General features: G+C 40.1%; 1 protein-coding gene across 2 annotated transcripts in view; it reads left to right on the forward strand.

Annotated features, from left to right (window-relative positions):
* nrg2a (neuregulin 2a) overlaps window positions 1-12467 on the forward strand; it is a 78415-nt gene that overhangs the window by 29883 nt on the left and 36065 nt on the right. For both annotated transcript variants that reach the window (XM_085470163.1, XM_085470162.1), the window contains exons 2-3: window positions 7008-7173; window positions 8368-8486. In XM_085470163.1, the coding sequence (XP_085326289.1) occupies window positions 7008-7173; window positions 8368-8486 (285 nt within the window). The remainder of the gene's footprint in view (window positions 1-7007; window positions 7174-8367; window positions 8487-12467) is intronic.

The following is a 12467-nucleotide window of genomic DNA, read 5'->3' on the forward strand; positions in this document are numbered from 1 at the left end:
TTTATTTTAATGTGCTATTACAAGCTCCTGCTGGAAACAGGAAAAGGATTGAGAAAATAAGTAAGACGACATTGATTCTAGATGATAGAATACAATAAATCCTCAATAACTGTGCCTGTGTTTATGTTAGGTTCGCTGCCATTCTGCAAACGTCTTATGGAAAAGTTGTCTGAAAGAAAATACCTTAAAAATAACTTATGATAAAGTTTAAGTTTGTGGGATATCAGAACTGTCTTCCCATAAAAGTAGACCTCTGCATCCCATCTTTCTGTCCCTCTCTGTCTTTACAATGTTTGTTCACCAATCTCAGTGGCTGGGGTTAGGACACCAGCAGCTGTAGTAATGGCTGTAGTCAAATCCCTACAGCCATTTGAAAGTGTATTACACATCTAGCAGAAACAGAGTATCATGGGCATCCTGCTGGAATCTCTTTCCAGCTGCTGCCCTTGTTTGATCTACCAACACACGAGAAGCTTTTCTTTCTTCTGTCTTGCTTTCATTTTATTGCTGTTTGGGTTTCGTCAGTTACCCCCCAGACCGTTTTTCCCCCTTTTTAAAAAAAACAAAACAAAACAAAATTCCTCACCCTTTCAGGTAACGCTATAGATAGAGACTCAAGAACCAAAAATACCCAGCTTGGTTTAAACCGTCGAATGGAGGGCCGGAAGTAGTCGAAAGCTTCGTGGAGCCATGTAGGGAGGTGTTGATGCGAGCATCCCTTTCGCATTCATTCCCATATCGATGTAAAAATACTTCTTGGTAGAATAAACAAATGTCTTATTTAAATTTGTTATGCCATGTCATATTTAAATTACACAGAAGGCGGAAGCTTCTGGGAATCAAATACCAAGGAATTCTGATTTGTGTAAAGCATTTGCATGGCGCTTATCGTGGCACAGTTGGGGCATTGAACATAACAGTAACGACTATGGTTATATTAATGGAAACTTCCTGAACATAAATGTCACTTACAGCTAAATAAGCACAGGGTAAGGCCCTAACATGGAATTATAATTTTGTTTATTTATTTTTTTCAAATTTATATGCTAATAGTGTAGTGGTTTACACATGACAAGCGGAAGATTCCCAGGATCCCAGGAGGAAACACTATTGCCTTTGGGACTCTGTCAGGAAGGGCACCTGGGGTAAAACCTTTGCCAAGTCACACTTGCGTCACTACCCACTGTGGCTTTTGTGATGTTAGCTTACAAAAGAATGATAAATAAACTACTTTACTACTCTTTAATTAGCGGTAACTGAAATGTATAAAACCTCAGCAGTACAAAACAACTAAACAACAATTAATGCAATAATCAATAAAACATTAATGCAAAATGTCCCAGTGGCAGGTGGGTCACACATTGGCTTTAACATTTTGCGCATGACTAGGTAGCATTAGCAATTTCTGGCTGACAGCCTCTGTGGTTTGTTTTTTGAATAAATTTTAACAACATACATCAGTTTTTTCTTATTAGATTAGGGATGCCCAATGGGATATCCTGGTTTTTAAGGTGGGCTGTGGCACTCTTAACCATTCAAGACCTGAACCATAATGAAGCGATGATCCTGGACCGTGCTATAGACATGATAGAAGAAATTTTAGTTTTTTTATATACACATATATTTTAATGTTGCAAACAAAATTCTATAGTACTTGGACTCTGAAACAAACATGGTTTTGCAAGCACTGCACTGGCAAGCATGGAGGAAACATTGTGAAACATGGACTGGTAAAAGTTTACCTTTTGTGTGTTCAACAAACTGTAAATAGAAGCCAGTTCTGCTGCTTGTAAGCAAATCTAAATGGAAGAACCTCTTTTGGTCCCAAGTGAACCAGTGCGATAATCCAAAATACAGATTGGGTGAGATAAGACCTTTTGAATTCACAATTGCATCTTCAATGTTTAGTCTATTTTTGTGCCCTGCTTTGGAGTCTTGATGACTACTGACTGACTACTATATTTAACTCAAGTGTCAGCATTGAATTCATAGGAAAATTACTAGAAAGGAGAAGTGATTAAACCCAGGATTCATTTACTCAAAAGAGTTTTGAATTGCAGTCATTATCACTTCTGTCAAACGTTCATCATTCAGAACAGTAGTCACAATTAAAATCTGACATGCAGTGTTGGTAAGAGAGAGGTCACATATAAACAATGTCCCAGATAATTATTTGGTGAAAGTGCACTAGATGTGCTGGGAGGCTGTTGAAATGATCTCTTTGAACAGATGTTGAGTTACAGTGACTAGTGTGAGGTGCTTGAAGACCATTCCCACATGCAAAACCCATTTCTCTGGCTGTCTCACCATGTAATTTGTCTTTTGACAACGTGCGGTGAAGTGACATAACACCAGAGTAATCAGGGATACTTTGTCTAGAAAGGAAAACACAAAGGCATGCCTCAGATTCCTTGTCTAAGCTCCTGGAAGTAAAACAGAATCGTTCACTCAATAAGAGCACTGTATTGTTAATTCATCAAGTAACTTTGTTTCTGAACAACTCTCTGGGCTGAGGTTTCCAACTGTTACCCAAGACATGAGCCGTTGACACACCGGATAGGCTTCTATTCTCAAATTGGGTTTTTATAGTCCATATCTGCAGCTGCCCCTGTGCTTCAAATTGAGAAAATCAGGCTGTTGTTGAGGCGAGGGTTTATCATTACTCCCTGAAACTTTTTCCACTGCTGTAATGGAAAATGAGGCAACTGCTTGTCCCCAAGAAATTATTTTATTTTCAAGGATAACGAGTCTTTATTATCCTGTTGGAAAACATTAATTGCACTTGGTAAAATGAACATGCTCTCTAAAAAAAATGTATGTTGGGCTTTACTTTGTTGCACAGCCTGCACAATAATGTCCATTAAACTGTTGATTGAATAGTGCTTTTTTTCCATGTGTCGTTCCAGAACTGAGCTACTACATCACAAAGTACATGGATTTTAAATCCTTCTTTGTGCTAATGTATACATGGTTTAAAGTTACCATTAAATGTATATCAAAGATTCCTTGCGTCTTCATTAGCACGGTATACTGGAGTACTCCCTCTCACACATCTGGCTTATTGTTTGATGAAAAGTGCAGCTCTGTTTTCCTGGAAGTTTTCCAGTCAAGGACGAAACTTGTTTAATTTGCTTGGCAAGGACAGGCCCGTGTCCAGACAAAGCACTAAACATTCTATACGTTTCAGCCTCATTCCCGCTCCGCGCTATGACTGACAAGGCTGTCCCCAGGCAATGTGCTGGGTCTGGCAGAGTTGAGTGTGTAGGGAAATCATGCACAGTATTTTCATTTATGTAGAATTGGGACCCATGTAAATTCTGTAAGCTTTGTATGTCACTAAATAGAAAAGTAGAGAATAATATCCTAATTAAATTGAAATAAAAGTCCTTGAGAGTGTCTGAGTAAGCTGCTTATTAAACATGACACGTGTACTCTATTTTACTGTATTCAACAATGCAGTTACAGCACAGCTGATTCATTTTTGGTAATTTTCCATTAGCTCTGCAATGTGAAGAGTACCAGGAGCCTACATTGTGAAGTCTTATCTCCATTGAGTTTCCAGTCCTGTGTAATATATTAGATTTAATAAATAAATGCTTAATGAAGTACATCTGGAGCATCAGGAGTCTTGCACTCACTATATGGTCTTGCTGCAGGCTGTCGATAAACCAGCCCCACTAGCAGAGTTGATTTTGAATGGTAATATACAATATGTGAAGCCTATATAACGTTATGACTCTCTGCAAAGCCACATTTATGTCTTACTGCATAAATAAGGTTTTATTGTCCCAAACCACTGTCGCGCCAAGTGCTTCCTCAAAGGGGATCTTTGGGTTTTCTCTATAATACCGTAAGGTCTTTACTTTACAGTGTTAAGTGCCCTGAGATGACTGTGGTTGTGAGATGGAGTTATGTGAATATAACTGTACTGAACTGGATGAAATTGAACTGAACTGAACCGAATGTGTCAAGCAGTTGCAGCGCACAAATCCATATTGAGACCGTAAGCTCATTAAAGTTAGTACGTGCCACCTTACAGTGGCACATCTGCGACTCTCCACTGTGTAGGAGTCTTTTCCAGCAGGATGTTGTTCACAGATAAAAGTTCCTTGTTTTTCTCCAGTAATTTTAGTATCAAATGCCAGCTATTGAACTAAAAATACCAGCTTTTCCATTGATCTCTGTTGGTTGGGATCTATTTTAAATCTGACATTTTTCTCTCTTTGATCCCTGAAAAAAGCAGTGTGTGCAACACAAGCACAATTTTCTAATTATAGTATTCACTATTGTAGAGTAATCGTGGTTTTTACATTCTTTTATGTTTAAAACTGGTTTCTGAGGCCTAACTCGAGCTATCTAACAATAACCTTCAGCAATTAAGATTACTTCACTAAATATCAGAAATGCTTTTGGCAAAACGTGAGTAACAACGGTTACTCAAAAAAGTAATTTATTATACACTGCTTGTTACTTTTCTCAAACGCAGTTAAATTCAGTAAGTTAATTACTCACCAATTACTCAGTAATTTGTCAAACTACTTATTAGATTACTTTCACATTACTCTGTTAAATGAGTTGAAAAGCATAGTCTCATAATGACCAGGTAACTTATAAACCTGAGGATATAGTCCCACAGACCAACACACATCTCTATACTAATGAGGACCAACACAGGATCTTTCATTTTAGCATTTATATATGAACATGAAGTAAAGATATAGCTAGCCAAAAGAGACCTTAATGCGGTTGCCACAGTGACTCTACTGTAGGAACATTTACAGGTAGAAATGGAGGCTACAATGCTCAAAATATGAGCAACAAGTTCAGGGTCTGGCTGCTGGGCTGGAGTCGGCATACACTCTTTGCTAGCTTTGCATTAGCATGCTATCTGTGCAGATGCTTGCAAGTTGTGTTATGTAAGTATAATGCAGCTATTTCTGTCCTGGGGGCGGTTTTCAGTATTTCAGCATTCTTGTCCTTTAGTGCAAAAAAAATAAAAAAATGTCCGTATCTTTACTCCTTAAAAGTTGTACACCTCCTGCAGGCAAACTGAATTTAGCTGATTGTATCAGGAGTGCAGGGGAAGAAAAAGGGACGTTTGTATTTGTTGTTGTTGTTGTTGTTGGGGTTTTTTAACTGCCAGGTGAACAGATAACTGAAAAACCTTTTGAAGTGCAAGTATAATAATTAATTATAAAGTAATAACTGTATAATAATTATTATTGTAAGTAATAATTATGTAATAATATAAATAGTGTAATTATAAATAATAATTATAATGCGTTAGTGTTCTTAGCAAAATTCTATTTACGAGAATGAATTATTTGTCTACATCATACTTTTGCTTCAGCTGAGGAATCATTTCATGTCCGTTACTGAGAGATCCATGACTGGGACCATGAGCACTGACCTCCGGCTCCTGTCAGGAGAATTAGCGCCAAGTGGACCGGGAGATCGAGCACAGGTCTGTGTCAGGATGTAGAGTGGAGGACACACTGTCAGTTGTAGGACACACTGACAAGCTTGGCTGCAACAGAGTTCCTAAATGTCACATCTGCTTGGCTTACATGGCACCGGAAAGTGCTTGCATTTCTGTTCCTGTGAATAATAGAGTATATTGAGGTAGGATCAGTAATAAGCAACAGTGACCTCTGCAGAACTGACAAGGAACAATACCTTCAAAAGTAGCGCACAAACCTGTGGTTATTGTTTAACAACGGTATACGTTTGGAATGCCACATTTTAAAATGTGAAAATGCTGTTATGTAGATATAATCAATCTACAGATATACCTGTAGCTGCATCAAAACCCACCACTGTCACCCGCTGCCCACTTAAACACACACAGAACATAAAAACTGCAGCATCATTAGAGTTTTTCTCTCTGTGCAGACATGTCGCTTAACCAGGTCAGTGAAGTGGGACAGTCTCTTTAAAAAAAAGAGGACAACAAGGGATAATTTCGGTACACTGCTATTTCAGTGTTTAATTGAAGTCATTACCTGTGTGTACTTCATTTTGCTTGTCATGCTTTGTCTTCATTCAGCTGTCATCCTTTGATGCACCACAAATAGCTGCAATTTGTGGGACCACTCAACTCAGCAAATGCATGAAATTTTAAATGTTACACATGGAGCAGGAAATTGTGTGTGTGTGCGTGCGTGTGCGCATTAGGGTTTGGAGGGGGCTCTCGGCCAGCCCTGGCTGACCCTTGTTCACCTCTTTCCTCTTGCTCCGCCCTGGATGAGTTTTCTCCTAAACATGTGTGCAGCTGTCAGCTGGCAAGTGTTTGTGTGAATGAGTGAGTGTGTCTGTGTTGTCTGTTTTGTGTGTGCTTTGGATGCAGATCATTTTCATATTTCAATTAAAATCTTTTCCTCTTCTGGGGACTAAAGAAAGGGGAAAGAAAAGTTGCAAGAATTTACAGAGTGTACTGCCGAGGCACTGATCATTGATATGAGCATACAGAGAAAGAAATGAACACACAAGAAATTCACTCAAAGTTTAACATTTCTGGGCAAAACAAGGGTTTTGTGCTCTTGCAAAGCACAATACTGTAACAAACAGAAGAGCTATAATTAAATCCCTTTTTTTGTTTTTGTTGTTCCCATCATCACAACAGACTAGTTGTTATGCAGTCATAATGTTATTGGCTTTTCTTGCGTACAGATTGGCTTTAAAGTTTGCGGTTACAGATTTTCTAGATCAGCCAATGGATGTTTGCTAAATATTGCTTCAGGTGTTTTTATAAAAGCGATGCCAGATTGAAAATCAGCCTGTTTATTAGTCTGAGGTAAAGCTGATCATGTCTCTGGTGACAACATCTGGAGGTTACATGAGAGAGCTGTTGGCTCAGTCCGTAGAGACAATCACCGCCTCTGTTGCAGTCTCTTTGTCTCCTCCTAAAACACACAATTACACACAAACCAAACCATAATCAAGTCCATGTCTATATATTATCACTGACTTGTTGTTTTTTGTTTTTTTTTGTCTTTCTCTATTTTTAGCTGCGGCTCCAAAGTTAAAACCGATGAAAAATCCAATGATAGTGGACGAGGGAAGCAAGCTCACAGTTAGGTGCGAGGCCACAGGAAACCCTGCCCCTACCTACAGATGGTTCAAAGATGGCAACGAGCTGAAGAAAAGCAAAAAAGTCAAAATAAGGAGCGGCAAGTGAGTACAAATCAAAAACTGAGTACTGTAAACCCAACATAGGCGGTACGGTAAAAGGTTCTCCGTGGGTGACGTTACTGTCAGCAGGCAGGGCTGATGCAGTTTTCCTCCTCTTTTCTAGTATTTGGGATTATAAAGGATAATTCCTTCATTGAAGTGCACTGTAATGACTCAGTTAGCGTTTGATCCCTCCTTTTATTTAACTTTCTCATTCAAATAAAAAGTTGCATTTCAAAGCAATAGATCATATATCTAAGCACTCAATGTGGCAGACGTGCAAGTTAGCACTAGTCAAGTTGGTTTGGAGGAGTGCTACCGGGGGCTAATGTTTTATGTAAAGCTGAAACATACAGGGTGATGTCGCTGACTTATTCTCAGCTAAACCAGCTAAACCTGATAAAACTGAGGGTGAGCTACGTCTGCAGTAGCTGTTTTCTGTTTCGTCCCTCTTCAAAGAATATATTATTATTATTAGCAATACAAGAGTATGATATAGTGCCCCTCATATATATATCTTTTTTGAAAACCCTACAAATTATAATTTTCTTTGTTTCTGGTTTTCTTTTGCACGCTGTGTAGCCACAGTTTTGTTACTGCCAGCCTTTAGACTATTTTTGGAGATCACACATAAATTAGCTTTTGAACAGATCAAAGGTGTGGAACACTCAGAGTTAAAACTAGCTCTGGGGTTCAGGTCGCCCTGAAGGGGCGGGGGAGGATGCTTTATTACCTTGTTGTAAATTAACATCAAAAATACCTGATGGTCTGGGGTTCTTTTGTAATTATGTTTTCTTTTTAATTGATTTAAAACATCATTAGAAAATAAGAAATACCCAAGGAAAGAAAGGAAATATGACAGTTTTCTGTGTCCTTGTCCAGTAATTACTCACCGTGGCTACTGTTGAGCAAAGGTTAAAACTTAAGGAGGCCACGATATAACAATATCGACGTGAAACAAAGCTACAAAACAACACAGCAGCTAGTTCTAACATATTGTTCCACGGTTTCTTATTAAAAACAGTCATCCCACTCTCCAGAGCAAGTAATCATGAATCCTTATTACAGAAGAGCTGGTGCCATGCCCTGTCATGCACCGGCACCCCTCCCTCAGTATTTCCACTTGTTGCCTTCACTTGCTATTTCCTCCCTGCCCTGATTCCCCTGACTCAGCTATGTGAGTGTTGTCACCCACAGGAAAAACTCCAGAGTCCAGATCAGCAGAGCAAAACTGGAGGATTCTGGGAATTACACATGTGTGGTGGAGAACCTGCTGGGAAAGGACAACTCCACTGGCACTGTTAACGTCCAAAGCAGTGAGTACTGACTCCTAAGCAACAGGCAAAGCGGCACAGATGTACTGGCATTGTTGTTGTTGTTATAACTGTTCTCCTGCCAATTGAGAGATCCAAAGGAGCCATTACAAACAGGCATGCAAGAAGAGTAACACGCATGAAGAGCAACTGTCCACACATGTGGTTTTGGCCTATTAATCAGTGGAAACAGAATTGCACTTTGGGGTGAATGGAATTTAAATGCAATGTATGGTGTGTTATCTCCTTTCATTCACCATTCTTCGCTTGCAATGCAAAACCCCACAAAACTGTTCTGCACAGTGTCTTTGACCGTCACCGACACGCAGCAAAAGCAGCAGACTACAGATTTAGATCTGAAACATAGCTTGACAGAATATGAGAGTTGTAAAAAGTATCTTCAGTGTGTGTGATAGAATCTAACAGGCTTGTTTAGTAGTGGTAGTGGTGTGTGTGCATTGCAGATTTTTGCAAAGTATTGTATCAGATGAAAGAGTTTTGATAACAGCTGCTTCCATTCAGTGGGTTAGTGAGCTTATGTTTGTTCCTCACAGTATGGGTAGCGAATTTTTAGCTGCTGTGGGGAGCTTGTTTTTTGAGTAGATGAATCGAATACATTTATATATCGAAAGAAAGAAAGAAAGAAAGAAAGAAAGAAAGAAAGAAAGAAAGAAAGAAAGAAAGAAAGAAAGAAAGAAAGAGTTTTAAAGACCTTATGTTGCTCTGCATCCTTTCAAGAAAGGACTTGATGTTATCTGGTGCTGGACTGTCAGAGATCTATATGGTTGTCTGGCATGCAAGAGTCAGAAACTGTTGGATGTGCTTGAGGAAATCCAACTTCCTCCACTGAGATCACCCGGCTTTTCTGTTTGTAGACCACTGAGTAATGGCGCAAGACTTTGATACTGTGCAGGCATGAGCATGCGACGTGAATTTTACAACATCCACATATTCACTATTTTTGAAGAATGAGTGACTTAAAAAGTAAGGTTCCTCGTGCCACACCAGTGGAGATGTTCTTGTTATTGCTGACCTTCCAACTAGGTGATTTCTGTACTCATCCCACGCTGATGGAGGTGTAAATGGTGGGGAAAAGGAGGGGGATTGGAGTTTATCCATCACACCCTGTCCTTGGGCGCACTCAGGGCACAATAATCACCTCCACCTTCTTGTTTTGCATTTGTCAAGGCCACCTTTTAGAGCTATTGTTTACAGTTAACAGACTTAAGCTGAGCTTCATTATTAGAGCCTTTTCAGATAAAGAAAGGACCCATTGTGTTTGGAAACACGGAGATTCTCAGGGGTTTCAGCATGCAAGTTTGATTTCCAGCAAACAATTGCGCCGAAAAGAAGTCCTCCGTATTGTGTTTAAATGGGGCTTAATATTGTATCTTTAATATTGCATATAAAAGGCTTCATTTGAGATTCACAGACAGATTGTGTGACTCTCACTATATTGCTTGTCATGAGATTTGGCTCTTCTCCAGTGCAGTGATATATTCCTTTGCACTTATGTGCATTTAATATTTAAAGGGTCAGTGATGCAATACATACTGCGCTAACATTTATGAAAAATTAATTCGATAAACAGTAGTCAGTTTAATGGCAAGTAAATAAGAAAGGTCAGATCGTGCTTGAGACCCTAGGAACCCCTGGTGGTAGCACCTGTTTGATCGAGCTTGCGAACATGTGACTGGCGGCACATGAAACTGTATATGATGACCTTAGCAGACGAAAAGAGCTGGTAATGCAGCAATATCAAAGGTAATATGATATCACAAAGCAATGAACATGTGGGCTGAGATGTACAGTAGCCACAATGGATAAAACATGACCGAACACCCGACAGTTCCAACTTAAAGCTAAGCACGATAGTATCTGCATGTGTCAAAGCTGAGGTTAAAGCATACTTCTTCATTGAATCTCAAGTCATCCTTTTCACAGTTTTGTCGCTCTTTTGTCTTTGTGTAAAAGCATCTTTGTGTTCTCTTTGTGTTGTTATCTGTCGACACTTTGTCATTTCCTTAAATCACTCCTGGATATTCCAACAATGGCATCACTGTATGTCCTTTCATGTGCCACGATCACTAGATGTCTGTCTCTGTGTGTTTTGTTTTTGTGTGTGATTGGGAGTGTGTGTTTGTGTGAATGTGTTTGTTCATGGTTCAATAAAAAAAAAAAAGTCCCATTGTGTTACAACAGCACGTCTCGTTCTGTCATGCTTCGGGGGAGAAGGCAAGACAGGGCGAATCAGGGGTGATATGTCCATAGGCAGTGGGAGTGCTTAACTGAAAATACATATGGTATTAAAAGGAATTGGAAGCAAGCAGGGCATGTTGCTTTGATTAACATGCTGGTCTTGTGAAAGGCTGATATTAGCAGATGCAGATAAAAAAAAATGATGCATTGCATGTTGCAGGGAGTCTCTGTGAAATGTATTTCCCTCCTCCCCAAAAAATGTACTGTGTGATTTTGATTGAGATGCAGAGAACATGCAATCTGTTTAGACCGAGAGCTGTTTTCATTGTGAGGTCATAAGAGAAATGGCCATTGTGTTAAAGGGCTGCAGTGGAGTATGCTCGCCTGCTGCAGTATGTTGCAGAAGCAGCATGTAGCCGCAGTATTATCTGTGTATGTGTGCCTTCCAGGGAGGGAGAGCGAGGGGAGGGGGTGCAGATGTAGATGGACAGAGTGAGCTAAAGAAGAAGATAGCGTGGATAAAGGAAGGAGGGCGGGTTGTGGGGAGGGGGAGCAAAATGAGGGAATGCATGACAGAAAGCAGACAAAGACATTAGGGTAGAGGGCAAGAGGGAGATACAGCCAGTGGAAAAGAGAGGCAGACAGTGAGGGAGAGAAAAGTATGAAGAGGAAGACATGAGTCCGCTCTGTTGCAGAGGAGGGTTTCACACCCATTTTAGAATGCAGTTACTGCTCTCCAGCTTTTGTCCTGAGCACCTCCGTACTGTACCTGACATCTAGATTCAGGGTGTCTTTCCTCCTTGCCTGTGGTGTGTCTCTAACAGTATCTGGCATGCAAACAAGCCAACACTTCTTGAACTTATTAAGGAGAAGACAGAAAGTGAAATCCGTAGAGCATAGATAATAAAGTCAAATAGCAGCTCAGCACGAGAGCGTCATTCGAGCGCTCGCACTTGGATACAGTGTGCGCCGGGCTTTGCCTGCCTGCTTGTCTGTTCTGGTGAACAGACACTTCGGGAAACCAGCACTCAGCTCCACCACATGGTGAACACAGGCCACCACAACCCATCTTTATCTCAGCAGCTCACAGTAACTCCCGCACCTTATTCTTTGCCAGTTGTGTGTTATACATTAATATGTTTTAAAGTAAATGAAAGGACCTTTTCAAACGTTTTCAAAAAGCTTTTGTGGATCACCACAAAGGTTTTAATCGGAAGACGCTACGGTACCACACTTAACAAAACATTTTTTTCAACCCGTCTTTATTGGTACAGTGTTTGACTTGATATGCAAAGTAGCAGGTACAGAAGGAGTGCCAGGATATGACGCATTCCCCTGAGGTGTCGCCAAAGTTAAAAGCTATTGTTCTGTTCAGTTCAAATTATTCTTAGGAGAACCGCTTCCACTTGCCATAGAAGGAAAAAGCAGTCTGTATATATTCCCATATTACACAGAACAGCTGGTCATGACTCATCACAAACCATATCAATATAAGACAAATATAAGACCTGTGTAATCTCGAGTCGAGATGTGGACCATGGCGTAGAAACTGCTGTGAGCAGAACCTTCCCTCAAACTGAACCCCTTTATGCATTTGGAGGCATGCAGCACATTGTGGCTTCACGCCAGCCTTGCAGTTTGCCAATAACATTGATTGATTGGACTTGTGTGGGGATTTTAGTCATGTCTTTTTGTTAGGGCAGCAGAAGAGAAACACACACCGATTAAGTGCCAGTTACTGTACAGTTATTCAGCACAGATGGTCGGAGGTTCTGCTGAGTTGAG

This window comes from Copadichromis virginalis, linkage group LG10 (genome assembly GCF_057382275.1).
Source record: "Copadichromis virginalis isolate Kocher_CV1m ecotype Utaka linkage group LG10, C_Virginalis_male_GT1.1, whole genome shotgun sequence".
Lineage (NCBI taxonomy): Eukaryota > Metazoa > Chordata > Actinopteri > Cichliformes > Cichlidae > Copadichromis > Copadichromis virginalis.